At 45.0% G+C, this 14319-nt stretch overlaps 1 protein-coding gene across 1 annotated transcript in view; it reads right to left on the reverse strand.

Moving 5' to 3' along the window:
- Nucleotides 1-8608: 8608 nt before the first annotated feature.
- The window catches only part of DDRGK1 (DDRGK domain containing 1), a 90685-nt gene continuing 84974 nt past the window's right edge, over nt 8609-14319 (reverse strand). The window contains exons 8-9 of the mRNA XM_068274593.1: nt 13368-13416; nt 8609-11316 (exon numbers count right to left, since the gene is read on the reverse strand). Coding sequence (XP_068130694.1) covers nt 11144-11316; nt 13368-13416 — 222 coding nt within the window. The 3' untranslated portion in view covers nt 8609-11143. The remainder of the gene's footprint in view (nt 11317-13367; nt 13417-14319) is intronic.

Here is a 14319-nt window from a genome sequence, read left to right on the forward strand (position 1 = left end):
AAAGATCTGTCCCATATTTAACAACCTCCGATGCTCGAGCATGACCGTTTTACTACCCTGCGACCAACTGAAGCAGCTACATCGTCCGCCAATTGTCGTCCTCCTGCCTCCCTCCACAGCAACAGAGCACATCGCTACCCTCTAGGCTAGGGATGTGTCTGTACAGCATCATTCCGCAAATTGTTGCCGAAGGGATCATTTCTCAATCCACGACAGGCGACAGCTATCATGTGTGTGTACTTAGCTTTATAGTAGGTAGTGAAAATCTGACAGATCTGTCAGATTCTAGACTAGTCAATCTCTTCATAGGGCATTCTAAGTTTATTTACTTACAAAAAGCAGGCAAGATTATGATTGGGAAAAACATGTTACATACACAACGCACTAATAGAAACGCCCCCACGTGGTTTCCATTCATTCAGTGAGCAGCTAGTGTTTTGCGATCCATCAGTGATTAGAATCGCATAGCAAAATGCTGCTAGTGGAAAACATCCCTCAGAGATAGCAGGGTAAAAGGAATTCAGCTCTACATCTTGGTGTGACAAGACTAAGGGCTCGTTTCCACTATGCGTTGCACGTGATCCCCCCAGGGGGCGGCGCTTGTGATCCCATTCACTATAATGAATGGGATTGCGGGGGCAATTGCCCCAAAACGCAGGCAACCATGCGCAGTGATTCAGTGGTAAATCGCAGCGCATGTATGGAAACATCAGAAAGAGCAGGCTATGCACTCTCGGATGGCCCTGTGATCGCGTTTCCATAAGCACAGCCCCTAAGGGCCTGTTTCCATTTGAAATCGATAGGCTGCCGTTCCAGTTATTAGTATGGCATGCTATTTTTCACATCATGCATCCGGATCCTTCCAGCCGTGCACGGTATGGCTAGAGGGATTTGGATGCGTCTCACATTACAGCTTTACCGGCCTTGCGTATCGCAAGACACATGATGGCACAGTGTTGAAACTGGGCCTTGTCTGGGCTTCAGATGAGGTTAGGGATATGAAGGAAAGCTGAGTCAGGCATCAGGAAGGGGTCTGCCTTACCCAGGGCAGGATTTACCGTAAGGCACTGTAGGCGTGTGCCTACATACGCCTTATGTGGCAAAGGTGGCTCCCCTCCATTCCTGAATGTCCCCTCTCTCAGCAGAGCCGGAGGGTGATGCCACTCATGTAGTTAGGAGGGGAGGGCTTAAAGGAGTATTGTAAGGGGGGGGAGGGGAAAAAACAAACAGTTGAACTTACCTGGGGCTTCTAATGGTACCCAGCAGACATCCTGTGCCCGCACAGCCACTCACCAATGCTCCTGTCCCCGCTGTTGGTTCACTTCCGGAAATTGCGGCTTTAATGTCGCAAACAACTGCGCCTGCGCTGCCTCCTCTGCCTCTGACACAGGAGACCAGGGTTTGAATTTCGGCGCCTCCTGCTAAGTAAGCCAGCAAATATTAAGTGAGGATAAGTTGTATAAGACTCCCTAACACTGCTACCGCATATAGAGTGCACCCTAATGGCTGCAGCTCTGGTGCTTTGAGAAAAGCGCAATATAAATGTTCTGTGTCTAGTTGAATGAGGCCTAAGGATCACAGTGGTGGGGGCCTGCTGTCAGGAAGGGAGGGATCACACTTGTGTCTGCAGGGGCCACAGACGATTCCCCCCGCAAGCAGTTTCCTGCACTACAGATGCGTTGCTCACAGTTTATCTCATGCATATTTGATTACATTAGCCAGTGTTTTTAAATGAGGTTATGTAGGTGTTTTGCAGAAAGTGCAGACTGTATCTTTTTTTTTTAGCACTGTGCAGAATCGCAGATTCCTCCTGAAAACGCAGCGGTTCCATAGAAAGTCACATGCCATTTTGCATTGCGCAAAACACTGTTAAACTGCGCAAGTGTGATCCAAACCTGAACAGTGCAAAAATGGAGAACTCATCCTTCAGGGTGAATTTGACACCTATACTATTGGGGAAAGGGGGGGGGGGGAACAGAAAGTTTGTTTCAGACTGCCTGTTTTCCTACACTGTTCTATTCTTCATACTCTATGGATTTCAAGCCTAGTAATGATGTAACTGTTTTCAAAGCCATATCTGGTGGATAAACTAAAATGTAATCAATCAGTTACACAGTGACACCTGCAGACCACAAGAAAGTACTGCAATTCATTCAAAAACAAACAAACAAAAAAAACCAAAACCCAGTAAAACGACATACGGTATAATCCGGCATATTAGACGACCAGGATATACTCGCCGTATAAGACTACCTCTCTTCCAAGCACACCAAATAAAAAAAAAATCATATACATTTACTTTGTACAGCCCACGGAATAGGTTGGCGCTTTATAAATCAATAATAATAATAATAATAATATACTAATGCTATGTACTGATATATGTATGTGCACCTGCGCCGCTTCACTACAGTCCTCAGCAGCGAGATCTGAGAGGAGGTAACAGAATAGGGCATATCACCCAGCATCAATGACACCCGGTGTATAAGACGACCCCTGACTTTTCAGAAGATTTTCAAGGGTTAAAAAGTAGTCTTATACGCCAGAGTATACAGTATATATACACAAAAGAATCCGAGTCCTGGTTATTCACTTAGAGTATTCAGAGACTTGAGTACTTCCGAGGAGACCCAAAGACACAGCAGGTGGGATATTTGTTTTTATTGGTTGAAGTTGTCCTTTAGACTTGGTATACACATCTAATTTTGATTGGCCAAGGACTGGCCTATTTTACCCCCTCCATGCAGTAGGAGGGCCAGCAGAGTTTGAATACTATGAACAGATTGTGTAAACTCATATTACCTACAAGTGGTAAAATACCAGGCTTTAGTTCAGCTAGATCTCCAGTACAGTGGAAGACAAATCTTCTAACAATCTCTTACAATTTACCTGCGGTATTAAAAGCCTTGTGCACATGTGAGATGACCTCAGCCGAAAATCGAGCTCGTGTGTATCAGGCCAGATGCGTCAGCGAGTTCAAGACTACTGGGTCATCTCGTCCAAGTGCAAGCAGAGGCCATTGTTCTCCACCTTATCCCTCCTGCCCCATCCTCCCTTCATCCCCATCATTGGTAACAGGACACGTTGCTAGCCTGTGGTATACAGACGCAGAAAGGGAGAAGAGGGGCCCAGGGATTAATAAATCTAATAAAAAAGTTAAAAACACACACACAAAAAAAAGGAGGCGGCTTACCTCAATAAAGTCAGTCTCGTAAGAGAATACATATTGATTAGCTAATAAATGCTGATAAACATTTATTGTTTTACGAGGTAAGCCACCGCCTTTTTTTTTCTTTTCTGTGTCTAACAACACTCAAGCAGTGAAAATCTAGCATCTCTACATAGATTTACTCGCCAGATTAAAAATGCTAAATTAACAATCCTGAATGCAAAGTAAAATTTCATTTTCAGTTTTCAATTAGGTGTAGATTTCAAAGTCTCCACTAGATGGCAGCATTGTATTATTTTTTTTAACTATTGAACTCAAAGTCCTTCTTGAGTCAATTGTTAATAATGTATAAAGGTGTCTGTTCACCTGTCTGCAACCATGTGTATGTGTGTAAAGGCCTGTAAGTTTGTTTTTAAATTGCAGCAATGTTTTGCAGCTACCCATCCCACACATTCCTGTCAGATGTCACATGTATGTTGTGTGTGTGTATGTTTTGCACCTCCACTTTAATCAGGTGATTGGATTTGGCTGGCAGGCAAACATTCCTTAGGCCAGAAACCCACTTGGAGCGCTTTTCTGAGCACTTTGTGATTTTAAAACTCTTGCTAATGTGATGCTATGGGAGTGATCCCACTATGCTATGCTATGGGAGTGATTTTATAAAAATCCCCCGTAGCATTGCATTAACAAGAGCTTTTTCAAATCACTAGCGCTCAGAAAGCGCTCCTAGTGGGTTTCTGGCCTCATTTCTGCTCCCGGTTCAACATGCGCAGGGCGAAGAATTACGCTATAATGATATAATTGCCACCAGCCATTCAGAGTCTTTGAAATTCTGCAGGGGGGCCCGGTGGGGCCTAGTTACGCCACTGAGTACACTATAACTAAGATACCACCCACATCCTATTTTTAGTGTCTCCTTCACAGCAGCATGTGTAATGTACACTATACACCAGCTCTACTGTCGCTGCATCTCTGTGCAAATGTGTTATACTATGCTGATTGTAATCTAAGCTGCCGATGCAGCTCACATCACCCCTGGTTATTGGCGTGCATTTGAAATGGCCACGGCCAAATTTTGGCACAGGGTGAAGCTGAAAGACGGCTCACCTGGCTGCAGGCAAACTCCTGCATGGCGTTAATGCTATTCACCCTCCAAGTTGTCGCGTGTGTGTGTGTGTGGGGGGGGGGGGGGGGGGAATAAGTAATTTGGGCACCGGTCATTGCTAGTGGCAATTTTTTTTTCTAATTTAAGCTCTGGCATCTCTGGCGCCCAAATTATTCAGGGCGCGCCACTATAGTCATAGTTCTCATTACGGCTTATGAGGGCACCCCATCAATCGTGCTGCACTGTGCCAAAATTAGGTAATTGGTGGTTTCTGCCTAGAAGGTCTCAGCAAGAAAACTTTAGGCGGCATTCCATGACCGCCACATTCAGTTACCAGTGACGGGAAGTATGCAACAGATTGGGAAGGTAGTGCCACACATGACCCCTGCATTGCATCGTCTACAGTGCAGTATACAGTGAATGAAAGTATGCTTTATTGTTAGTTAATGCACATGCAGTGCACTAACATGCCACACTCCTTTGTACCGCAACGCACCTGCCGCGCTGAGGAAGTGAATTGCACAAAGCGGCCATTACACCACAACGCACCACTGTGAATGGTGCCTTAAAGGGACCCTGAGATCTACATGAAAATGAAATTTGGACCTATCTGGGGCTTCCTCCAGCCCCCCTCCCCCCATAACCCACGAGGTCTCCCGGCGTGTTCCTGGCTCTGGTAATTAGGTGATGTCGGCAGAAGTTATCCGTGCACACCTCTGTTGCGCGTCATCACGCTGGCCGGTGTAGGAGTCCTGCACATGCTCGGTCCAGTCTTAGAGAACCGCGCATGCGCAGGACTCTTACGCCAGCCAGCGTGATGACGCGCAGCGTGCTCGACACGGGTATGCACAGGTGACTTCAGCCGAAGTCACTGGATTACTGGAGCTGGGACAAGGATGACGCCGGAGGACCTCGCAGGTGATTGGGCTGGAGGAAGCCCTAGGCAAGTCCAAATTTCATTTTTATGCAGAGTCCCTTTAATTGCAGCTGATCGGCGCCAACACAGAGTTGTGCTTGACACAATAGTCGCTAAGCCACTGGCATTAGAAATTACATAGAGCATAGAACAGGCTGGCTAGGAAGAGCTGTAAGACCACCAAGTCAACAAAATGGTTATTAGAATAGATAGAAATAGATCAGTTTCTGACATGATGAATGAGTTACTGCTTCCTTTCTTATGTGTCAGTTTTGGGATGAGCTAAATACTGCAGAACTGATCAGAATGATATACAAAGTGCTGAAACGTACATAGGCATAAAAGGGCAATTCTCACTGCAACAAAACAAAAATCTGGTTCCTCACTACCACTGCACTGTATCAGATCAGCACTGTATGCCTCAAGATTAGAGCAATGCATGCCTTTGCATGCCTGTAGATGGCAGCACTGTATCATGTATTGCACTTCTATCACGCCATCTATGAAAGGCTGATAAATTAAGAAACAGAAGAACTAGTAGTCTATGCCTAAGGCCTGGTTCACATTAGCGTTCGCTGTCCGGATTCGCCTGATCGGATCCGGACCGTATACTGTACAAACAGAACGTACGTTCCGCATAGCAATGCAAAGTCTATGCGGACGTTCACATGCGTCCCTTCTGTACAGAACAGAGCTGGATCGGATCCGGACACTTTTCCAACATGCGCCATTTTTCGGGTCCGGACCATCCGGCCCACACACCTGGACCGGATCCTGACGCGAACATGCGGCCATGCTGTGCAATGGGAAACGGATGTTTCTCATCACACTGGCAATAGGACCGGATGCTTCCAGCACCGGTCCTATGCCACTTGGGGGGCCTGGACTACACGCCGGTATCCCCCATGCTTGCGGTGCCTTTCTGGCACTGCAATGTACCGTATATAGTTCCCGCTACTTTATTGTAGCCGGAACTGATACATTCCGGATCCGCAACTTGTGGCCAGCGCAGAGACCCGTACGGTCTCTTTGCGGCCCCCGTACCCGGACCCCCGGACACTTGAGGAACCAAACCGCAAGTGTGAACGGGGCCTAAAGCTCATCGTACGTCTTTGCTTGGACAGCTCATTACATACAAACTATTGCGAGTGTTACAGGAATTGTGAGAAGCTGCACTGATTTTAATCACTAAATCTAGGGCCATAAAAATTCTGAAATGAAGACTACAGAATAACACACTGAACGTTATTATGCTATTGTGCTTTTTTTTTATAGCAGAGAGGAAGTTCTGAGTTTAGATCCGCTTTAAGGCCTCTTGCACACTGCAAGTGAGGGCCCTTTTCCACTATGAAATGCGATCGCGATTGCTATTCCGATCGCGATCGCAATCGCGTTTCAATTTCCACCATGCGATTGCTACTATACTCATTGTAGTCCAGCTCAATCGCATACAAAACGCGGTAGGACAACAATTGCGCTTTGACCAAAATCGCATTGCAATCGGATCGCACTAATGGAAATTGCTGCTGCAGTTTCCATTAGTTTAATGTACCTTGCGATTTGCGATCAGAAGCAAATCACAAATCGCAGGCTAGCGGAAAAAGGCCCTGATTCCGATTCAGATTCCGCTTTTTAATCAGTTTTTACATCCGATTCAGATTCCGATTTGCAGTGTGCAGGGAGCAAACTGCAAATCTGAATCTGAATCGGATGTAAAAACTGATTAAAAAGCGGAATCTGAATCGGAATCACTTGCAGTGTGCAAGAGGCCTAACACAAACTTTCACAATAACAGAATTATGACAAAACCTACCTCTCACAAGAACCATAAAGTAAACCTGCACTGGCCAATGGAAAAACAGACACTTACCTGGGTGGGAGGAAGCCAAAGGAACCTTCTCGACCCCTGTACTGCTGCACTTGGTTTCTGTGAACACATCTGACATGAGCTTGTTGGATAAGTTCTCGCCGGAGCACAGCCCTTCATGAGTGAGCATGGCCGTACTGCGCCTGTGCAAGTGCAGCTGGACCTGCAGTGAGCTGAATCTGCTCATTCACAATGTATACAGCCACACTTATACACGAAGGGAAGTGCGGCCACAAACTGTCAGGGGGTCCCTGAGTGGTGTGGAGGAGCACACGGGAAGCCTCTGAACAAGGCCTGAATGAATTTGGTAAAAAAAATTGAATTGAGCAATTTCTTTCTGAAATTGTGATTTTGATTCGATTCACAATTTCCTTCAAATCAACCTTCGTTCCGCCTCTGTGTCTCTCTGTCCCCGTCTCTCTTTGTGCACCCTCGGTGTCTCCCTTTTCCCCTCTGTCTCTCTCTCTGTGTGCCTTTTGTCTCTCTCTTTGTGCCCCCTTTATAACTCATACCATTCCAGTCTATGTGGGTTTCCTCCAAGCACTCCGGTTTCCTCCCACATCCCAAAAATATACAGATAAGTTAATTGGCTTCCCCCTAAAAATTGGCCCTAGACTACAATACATACTCGACACGATACATACATAGACATAGGGCTATGGTAGGGATTAGATTGTCAGCCCCTCTGAGGGACAGTTAAGGTACAAGACAATATACTCTGTACAGTGCTGAGGAAGAGGTCAGTACTATATAAATACTAAATAATAATAATTCCCATTTGCAACTATTTATTTAGTGCTAAGGGATACTTTCTGGATAGAAGATGATGGGAAAAACACACAGGTCTGAAAGTTCAGGGCACAACAAACAAGGAAAGGGCAGGGAAAGATAGTGGGCTGCAGTAATTACTACAGAGGGGGAGTGGATAATGGCTACACTTGGGGACCTGACGGAGGTATTGGCAGCACTTTAGGGCCAGGAAAGGTTAATGGCTGCAATACTTTATGCAGTAGACTTATGCTTCAGTCAATTAAAAAAAAACTCAACTTAAGAGGGTCAAATATTGGATTTGACTTGTACACAAGGTCAACCTAGATTCAATGATATTCTGGTATCTTTTATTACTTGGGCTGCTTATCACAATCAGGCCTGCTTGACAATACATTAACATACCACATTACAACTCACACATCTCTATATACAGTGGCTTGCAAAAGTATTCGGCCCCCTTGAAGTTTTCCTCATTTTGTCACATTACTGCCACAAACATGAATCAATTTTATTGGAATTCCACATGAAAGACCAATACAAAGTGGTGTACACGTGAGAAGTGGAACGAAAATCATACATGATTCCAAACATTTTTTACAAATGTGGAAAACTTCAAGGGGGCCGAATACTTTTGCAAGCCACTGTATCTAAACTCATGAATGGACGTGCCATCCAATCAGACGCTTCTGGCATTTCCAATACATTGGTAAAGGAGAAAGTAACAAAAAAAAAAAAAAAAGTAAACAGAACATAAAGAAAACACAACTGAACACAAAAGAGCAAATTAAAGTTTTTTTTTAATAATAATATAAACTCTCTGCAAACAAGAGGCTCTTCCTAAATAGGAAGCCTACAGAATTCAGAAAAATACACAAGTCTGTTCTGATAAATTCATGACTCTTGAAGACAACATTTCTCAAGTCACAGGCTTACAGCAATCATATTGACTAGTTCAAATTATAAGTGAATTTTTTAGATCCAAAAACCTATTGTGTACGTCTCCTTGCCTGCAGCGCCCATCCATGCAAACTACAGATCTCTTCAGTAGAAGTAGGTTCCCTTAACAGAATGAGACGTTATTGCTCTCCTACCTCCAGTGACTGATGTGTCCCACCTCTTTCTGTAGCCACAAGGGTACTAATGTAGTGCAGTAATGCTGGGAAATGTGGTCTAGTATCTATGGTCTTCCATATTTTGACCGTTACATTTGACTGACTCGCTCAGCAGCTAAATCCAAACGGAAGAGGAAGTAAGCACCACTGCACTGTTCAGTACATTTAGCCAAGGCTTAGCTTCTAAACACAATTAATCTTCACTTGTTCTCCTTGCTGCTGTAAGAATTTGCAGTTTTGGGTTTAGTCAGGTTATAAAGCACACCTGATGTGAGAGTGATATGTAGGCTGCCATATGTAGTACCTTTTAAACAATACCAGTCGCCTGGGTGTCCTGCTGAGCTCTTTGGCTGCAGTAGTGTCTGAATCACACATGCAGCTACTCTTGTCAGAAACACCTGACTGGCATGCTTGTTCTGGATTTATAACCAACAATATTAGAGACAGAGGATCAGCAGGACTGCCAGGCAATTTGCATTGTTTGAAAGGAAATAAATATGGCAGCCTCCATATTCACTTCAGGTGAGGACTGGGAAGGCTCTGTGGGATGCAGAGACTTCCCCCTACATAAGTGAGTAACTTTTTTTCAAGGCCACTACAGTATTGATTTACGGTATATGATGACATGACTAAACAGTAATGCTTAAAGGGAGCCACGAAGTGAGAGTGATATGGAGGCTGCCCTATTTATTTCCTTTTAAACAATGCATGTTGCCTGGCTATTCCACTGACCTTTTGTCTCTAATATTTTTAGCCATAGACCCTGAACAAGCATGCCGATCAGGTGCTCTGACCTAAAGAGGAACTTCAGCCTAAACAAACATACTGTCATTAAGTTACATTACTTATGTTAATTAAAATAGATAGGTAATATAATCTCTTACCCATCCTGTTTTAAAAGAACAGGCAAATGTTTGATTTCATGATGGCAGCCATCTTTTTGGTTGTAAGGAGATGACAGGGAGTATGATACACAGTTCCAACTGTCCTGTGTCCTGATCACCCCTCCCAGTTGCTAAGCAACGTGAATAATATAGGAAATCCCATCATGCTCTGCACAGCATCAGGGAAAAAATCCTGGGCTTTTTTTCTTTGATGGGTGGAGCTTAGATAAAAATACAGCTAAAATGATGCTTTGGTAAGAAAAACAAAGTTCTGATCCTGTGAAACTGTTAAAAACCAAGCCTTTTCAGTGCTGCTGAGTAGATTTTTAGTCCGGAGGTTCACTTTAAGTCTGACTGCTTTAGTTATATGCTTGTTTCAGGGTTGTGGCTCAGACTACTGATGCAAAAAGATTTACCAGGACTGGCAGGCACCTAGTATTGTTTAAAAGGAAATAAATATGGCCGCCACAATATCTCTCTTACCTCAGGTTCACTTTAGGCTGTTGGTATCGGGTCATTTGACTGTGTTGTATGTGTTTGGTCTGTTGTTTAGAGTTCAGCTTTAAAAGGACAGGTCAGAGGGAAAAGAGGAAAAAAGAAAAAAAAAAAGGATCTACTTACCCAGATCTTCCACCAGCACCTGGCAGCCAATACGTCCCTCGCCGCAGCTCAGGTGTCTCTGGGTCCCCTCCGCTGCAGATGCCGACCTTGCCAGAATCTTCTGCAGCTGCACGCGGCCACGCCATTTACACTCACGTGGCCTGGAACTACTGCGCAGAACGCTCCTGGCCACGTGAGCGCAATCGTGTGCGGCACGGCCACATGCAGATGCAGAAGATGCCGATCTGATGAGGAGGGGATCCCGGGCCACCGGAGCTGCAGGGATGGACATATCGGCTGCTGGGGGATGGAGGAAGCCCAGGGCAAGTAGATCTTTTTTTTCTCTCACATCTGTCCTTTAAAGTAAACCTGAGATAAGCCAAAGAAATAAAAAAAAGTTTTATACATACCTGGTGCTTCCTTCAGCCCTCGTCAGGCTGATCACTCCCTCGCCGCCCTCCTCCACCGCCTGGATCCTCTGCTATGAGTCCCATTTATTTCCCAACTCAAGGCTTACTGCGCATGTGTGGACTGCGCCGACTTGGAAAATTACCGGGACACAAAGCGGAGGATCCAGGCGGCTGAGGAGGACGGCGAGGGAGGGATCAGCATGAAGGGGGCTGGAGGAAGCCCCAGGCATATAAACCTTTTTTTATGGCTCATCTCAGGTACCCTTTAACACTGCAAAGTTTTTGGAAAACACAGTGAAAGTGTAGAATTTATGATACTTGGAGAAGTTCCGGGCAGGCTTCCGGGTTCAGGTTGATGAGCTTGTTGGTGGCCTGTGCCAGCTCTGAGATGGAGACTCGTCCTCTCTGACGGATGAACTGGGCGACGGCTGCCAACTCCTCCTCTGTGATGTAGATAAACTTCCCTCTGTCATCAATCACCCCTGCAAAGAGAAGACAATATACAGGAGTGCCAGGCACAAGTGTGGCTTAGCGGCAGGAGTTCATCTTAGGAGTAAAGTGATGGATTTGTATACAACATCTGCTGAGACTGGATACTATACATCTAAAGGTGGCCCTACACCTTTCAATCTGCCCCCAGAATGACCATCAGATAGCTCTCTCTCTCTCTCTCTCTCTCTCTCATCAAATCTGTTCAGAGAGACCTTCTAGCCTGTCCAGAACCTGCAGATACGATTTACGATCCTCATGTAACTGAAAACATTCCACAGAGCCCACAGGCGTAAAGATGTCACCACCTGTAAATGTCAGAATGTAAATCGGGATGAGGAAAGATCTTACAGTGGGCAAACACTGACTAAATAATGTATAAAATGTATAAATAAATATTGTAAAAAATATATATTTTAGTTGTAGTTATTTTCACTACACAAAAAAAAAAAGTTATTTTCACTACGGTTCCTCTGAGCATTGTACACACTCCAGATGGTTCACAGCTTGGGGCCAACTCGACCAAGAACCCAGTGTGTGTGTACAGAAGCCCCGCCCAGTGACCCGCTGGATGGACGAACTCGTCTAAGGCCTCGTTCACACTTCACGCGTTGTTGTGTGCTTTTCAACAACACATGGGGTGTGCGTTTAGTAAAGGTACATATAAATCAATGATTTTCTATGTGCCTCGTTCACATAACTGCGTTTCAAACGTACGCGTGTTTGAAACGCATAGCTGCATGCATTTCTGTGCGTTGCGCGCACAAACGCATGCAAATGCAAGTCAATGTGCGTGCAGTAAAAACGCATGACATGCATTTTTCCTGCGTTTCGGGAATCGCGTTTCTCGACGGAAGTGTAGTGGACAAAAGAAGAAAAAAAAAGAAAAATGCATGAGGACCAAAAACGCACAGAAACGCATTACAAAAACGCGTACAAACGCATTTTGATATGCGTTTTCTCCCTGCGTTCTATGTGTTTTCCACACGCACACAACTTGAACGAGGCCTAAGGGCATTGTACTTCGACTAACACCGCCCAATCCATTGCCCCATCATCACCCCATACCCCCCTCAATGCATAGCAACCCAATGTCAATTAGAGGCATCTATACTCTATCCCCTATGCTATCAAGGCATGTTCTATTGACCTGAGGAAGCGGGCCGTGACCTGTGGAATGCGTGAAATTGCTATTTGAATACATTTTATCTAGTTGAAGTATTGTCTACATCTTCTAGAAAGATAAAAGATTACCTCTCTCTCTCTTATTTTTATTTTAAACCAATAAAACAGATCACACATTGGGGGCCTCCATCCTACCCATTACTGCTAAAGTCTAGCTATGTGTCTGTACAACCTCAGCCTCAAACTGTCGGCCGAGTAATGGAATGTCAGTCCCTGCTGGGCGACAGTAGTTGTACAGGCGTTGCATGTGTGTAGCAGGCTTTAACAATGAGGATGTCTGGATTTCTGCTGGAGGGACGCGAGGACAGCTTCAGAAAAATGTCTTGTTCATTATTGTTTTCTGATTAATATAATATATAATAAAGTTATTTTTTTTATACATTTGGATCAATTGCGTTGTGCGCTATTGTTGCATATACTTCCCTTCTCCCAGAGCCAGGACAAGGTCCTCCAGCAGCCAAGGCTGAGACACCAAAGTGCGCCCTTCCATACCTCCCACCCCAGCCGTCACACACTGATTGCTATTAGACTAAGAGGCACCCCAGGGCCCCCAACCCCCTCATCTCTAGTTATCTGGCTTGCAGGCACTATGTATCCCCTTTTCTAATTTCTCTCTGCTTCAAACACAATAGGGGAATGATAGCTGTGTTAGTTGTGTGCCCCTCCTACACTGCGCCTGGAGACTGGAGCCTCTCTCGCCTCTGCCTCGGCTTGGCCTTGCCTTCACCTTCCCTTGAGCCATGCCTTCAGCTTCACAAATAACCACAGTGAATAAAATGGCAAAGACAAAAAGTTCAGTTAAGGTTGGAGCATTTATCATCACTATAAGATCTTTTGGACAGGGATGAGTTTTACTCACCTGTGATGGAGCCATCAGCCAGTAGATCTTGTATTCTGCTGATGGCATCCTGGTAAGAAGAGAGTATTATGAGCACTAGGAGAGAATACTGTGAGCAGATGATACTACAGCGCCACCTGTTGTTGTGAACCGAGTGTGATGAGGCAAGATGAGGTTAAGAGTTAGTTTAGGCCACTTTTCCACGGACTGTTGATAGACAGTGAAATGCCTCTCAGACTCTCACTGCTGCCTGGTAACTGCTTGCTGAGCACACAGCTCAACAGTCCGTGGAATAGAGGCCTTATATAATTCACAGGACAGCACGGCAGAGATGGTCAATAAAATGTTAACACTTCTGACTAGGGATGATCACAGGTATGCAAATTCTTCCAAATTGATGCACATTTTTATGCAAATATATGCAGTTTAAAAATTGACCAATCCATTTAAACCCAGGTTTAAATGGATTGTTCATTTTTCAAGCTGCATATATTTGCATAAAAATGTGCATAATTTCAGAATTATTTAAATCTCATTGATCATCCCTACTTCGGACTTGCAGGCAAATTTAAAGCAACTTGTATGCCATTTGGAACTGGGAAAATTAAAACTGGCAGGGTGTGCACCTGAATTGCCCAAATCCAAGCTATTGCCATTTGCTCAGAATTAACATGCAAGTCAGTATGACAAAGCTTTTCCCCTATATACTGTACTTGAATTATTCAGCCTGCTGCTGAACTTTATTGCATTACTTCACTTCTATCACCCCTCCAAATGCCTTAAGCCTCATCTACACGGGTAGATGAGGCTGCGATCCGGTGGCTCGATTAGCCGCCGGATTGCCTCTTCCGCGTCCCCGCGTGTGCCCACCGGGTCCCCACTCGCCGCACGTGCGCCGGATTCGATTCCTCGCTCGTCCCCGCTTATCTTCCGCTTGATTCCCTGCCATTGTCCCCTCGCGGGGATCGAGCAG

Source organism: Hyperolius riggenbachi, chromosome 1 (genome assembly GCF_040937935.1).
Source record: "Hyperolius riggenbachi isolate aHypRig1 chromosome 1, aHypRig1.pri, whole genome shotgun sequence".
Taxonomy (NCBI): domain Eukaryota; kingdom Metazoa; phylum Chordata; class Amphibia; order Anura; family Hyperoliidae; genus Hyperolius; species Hyperolius riggenbachi.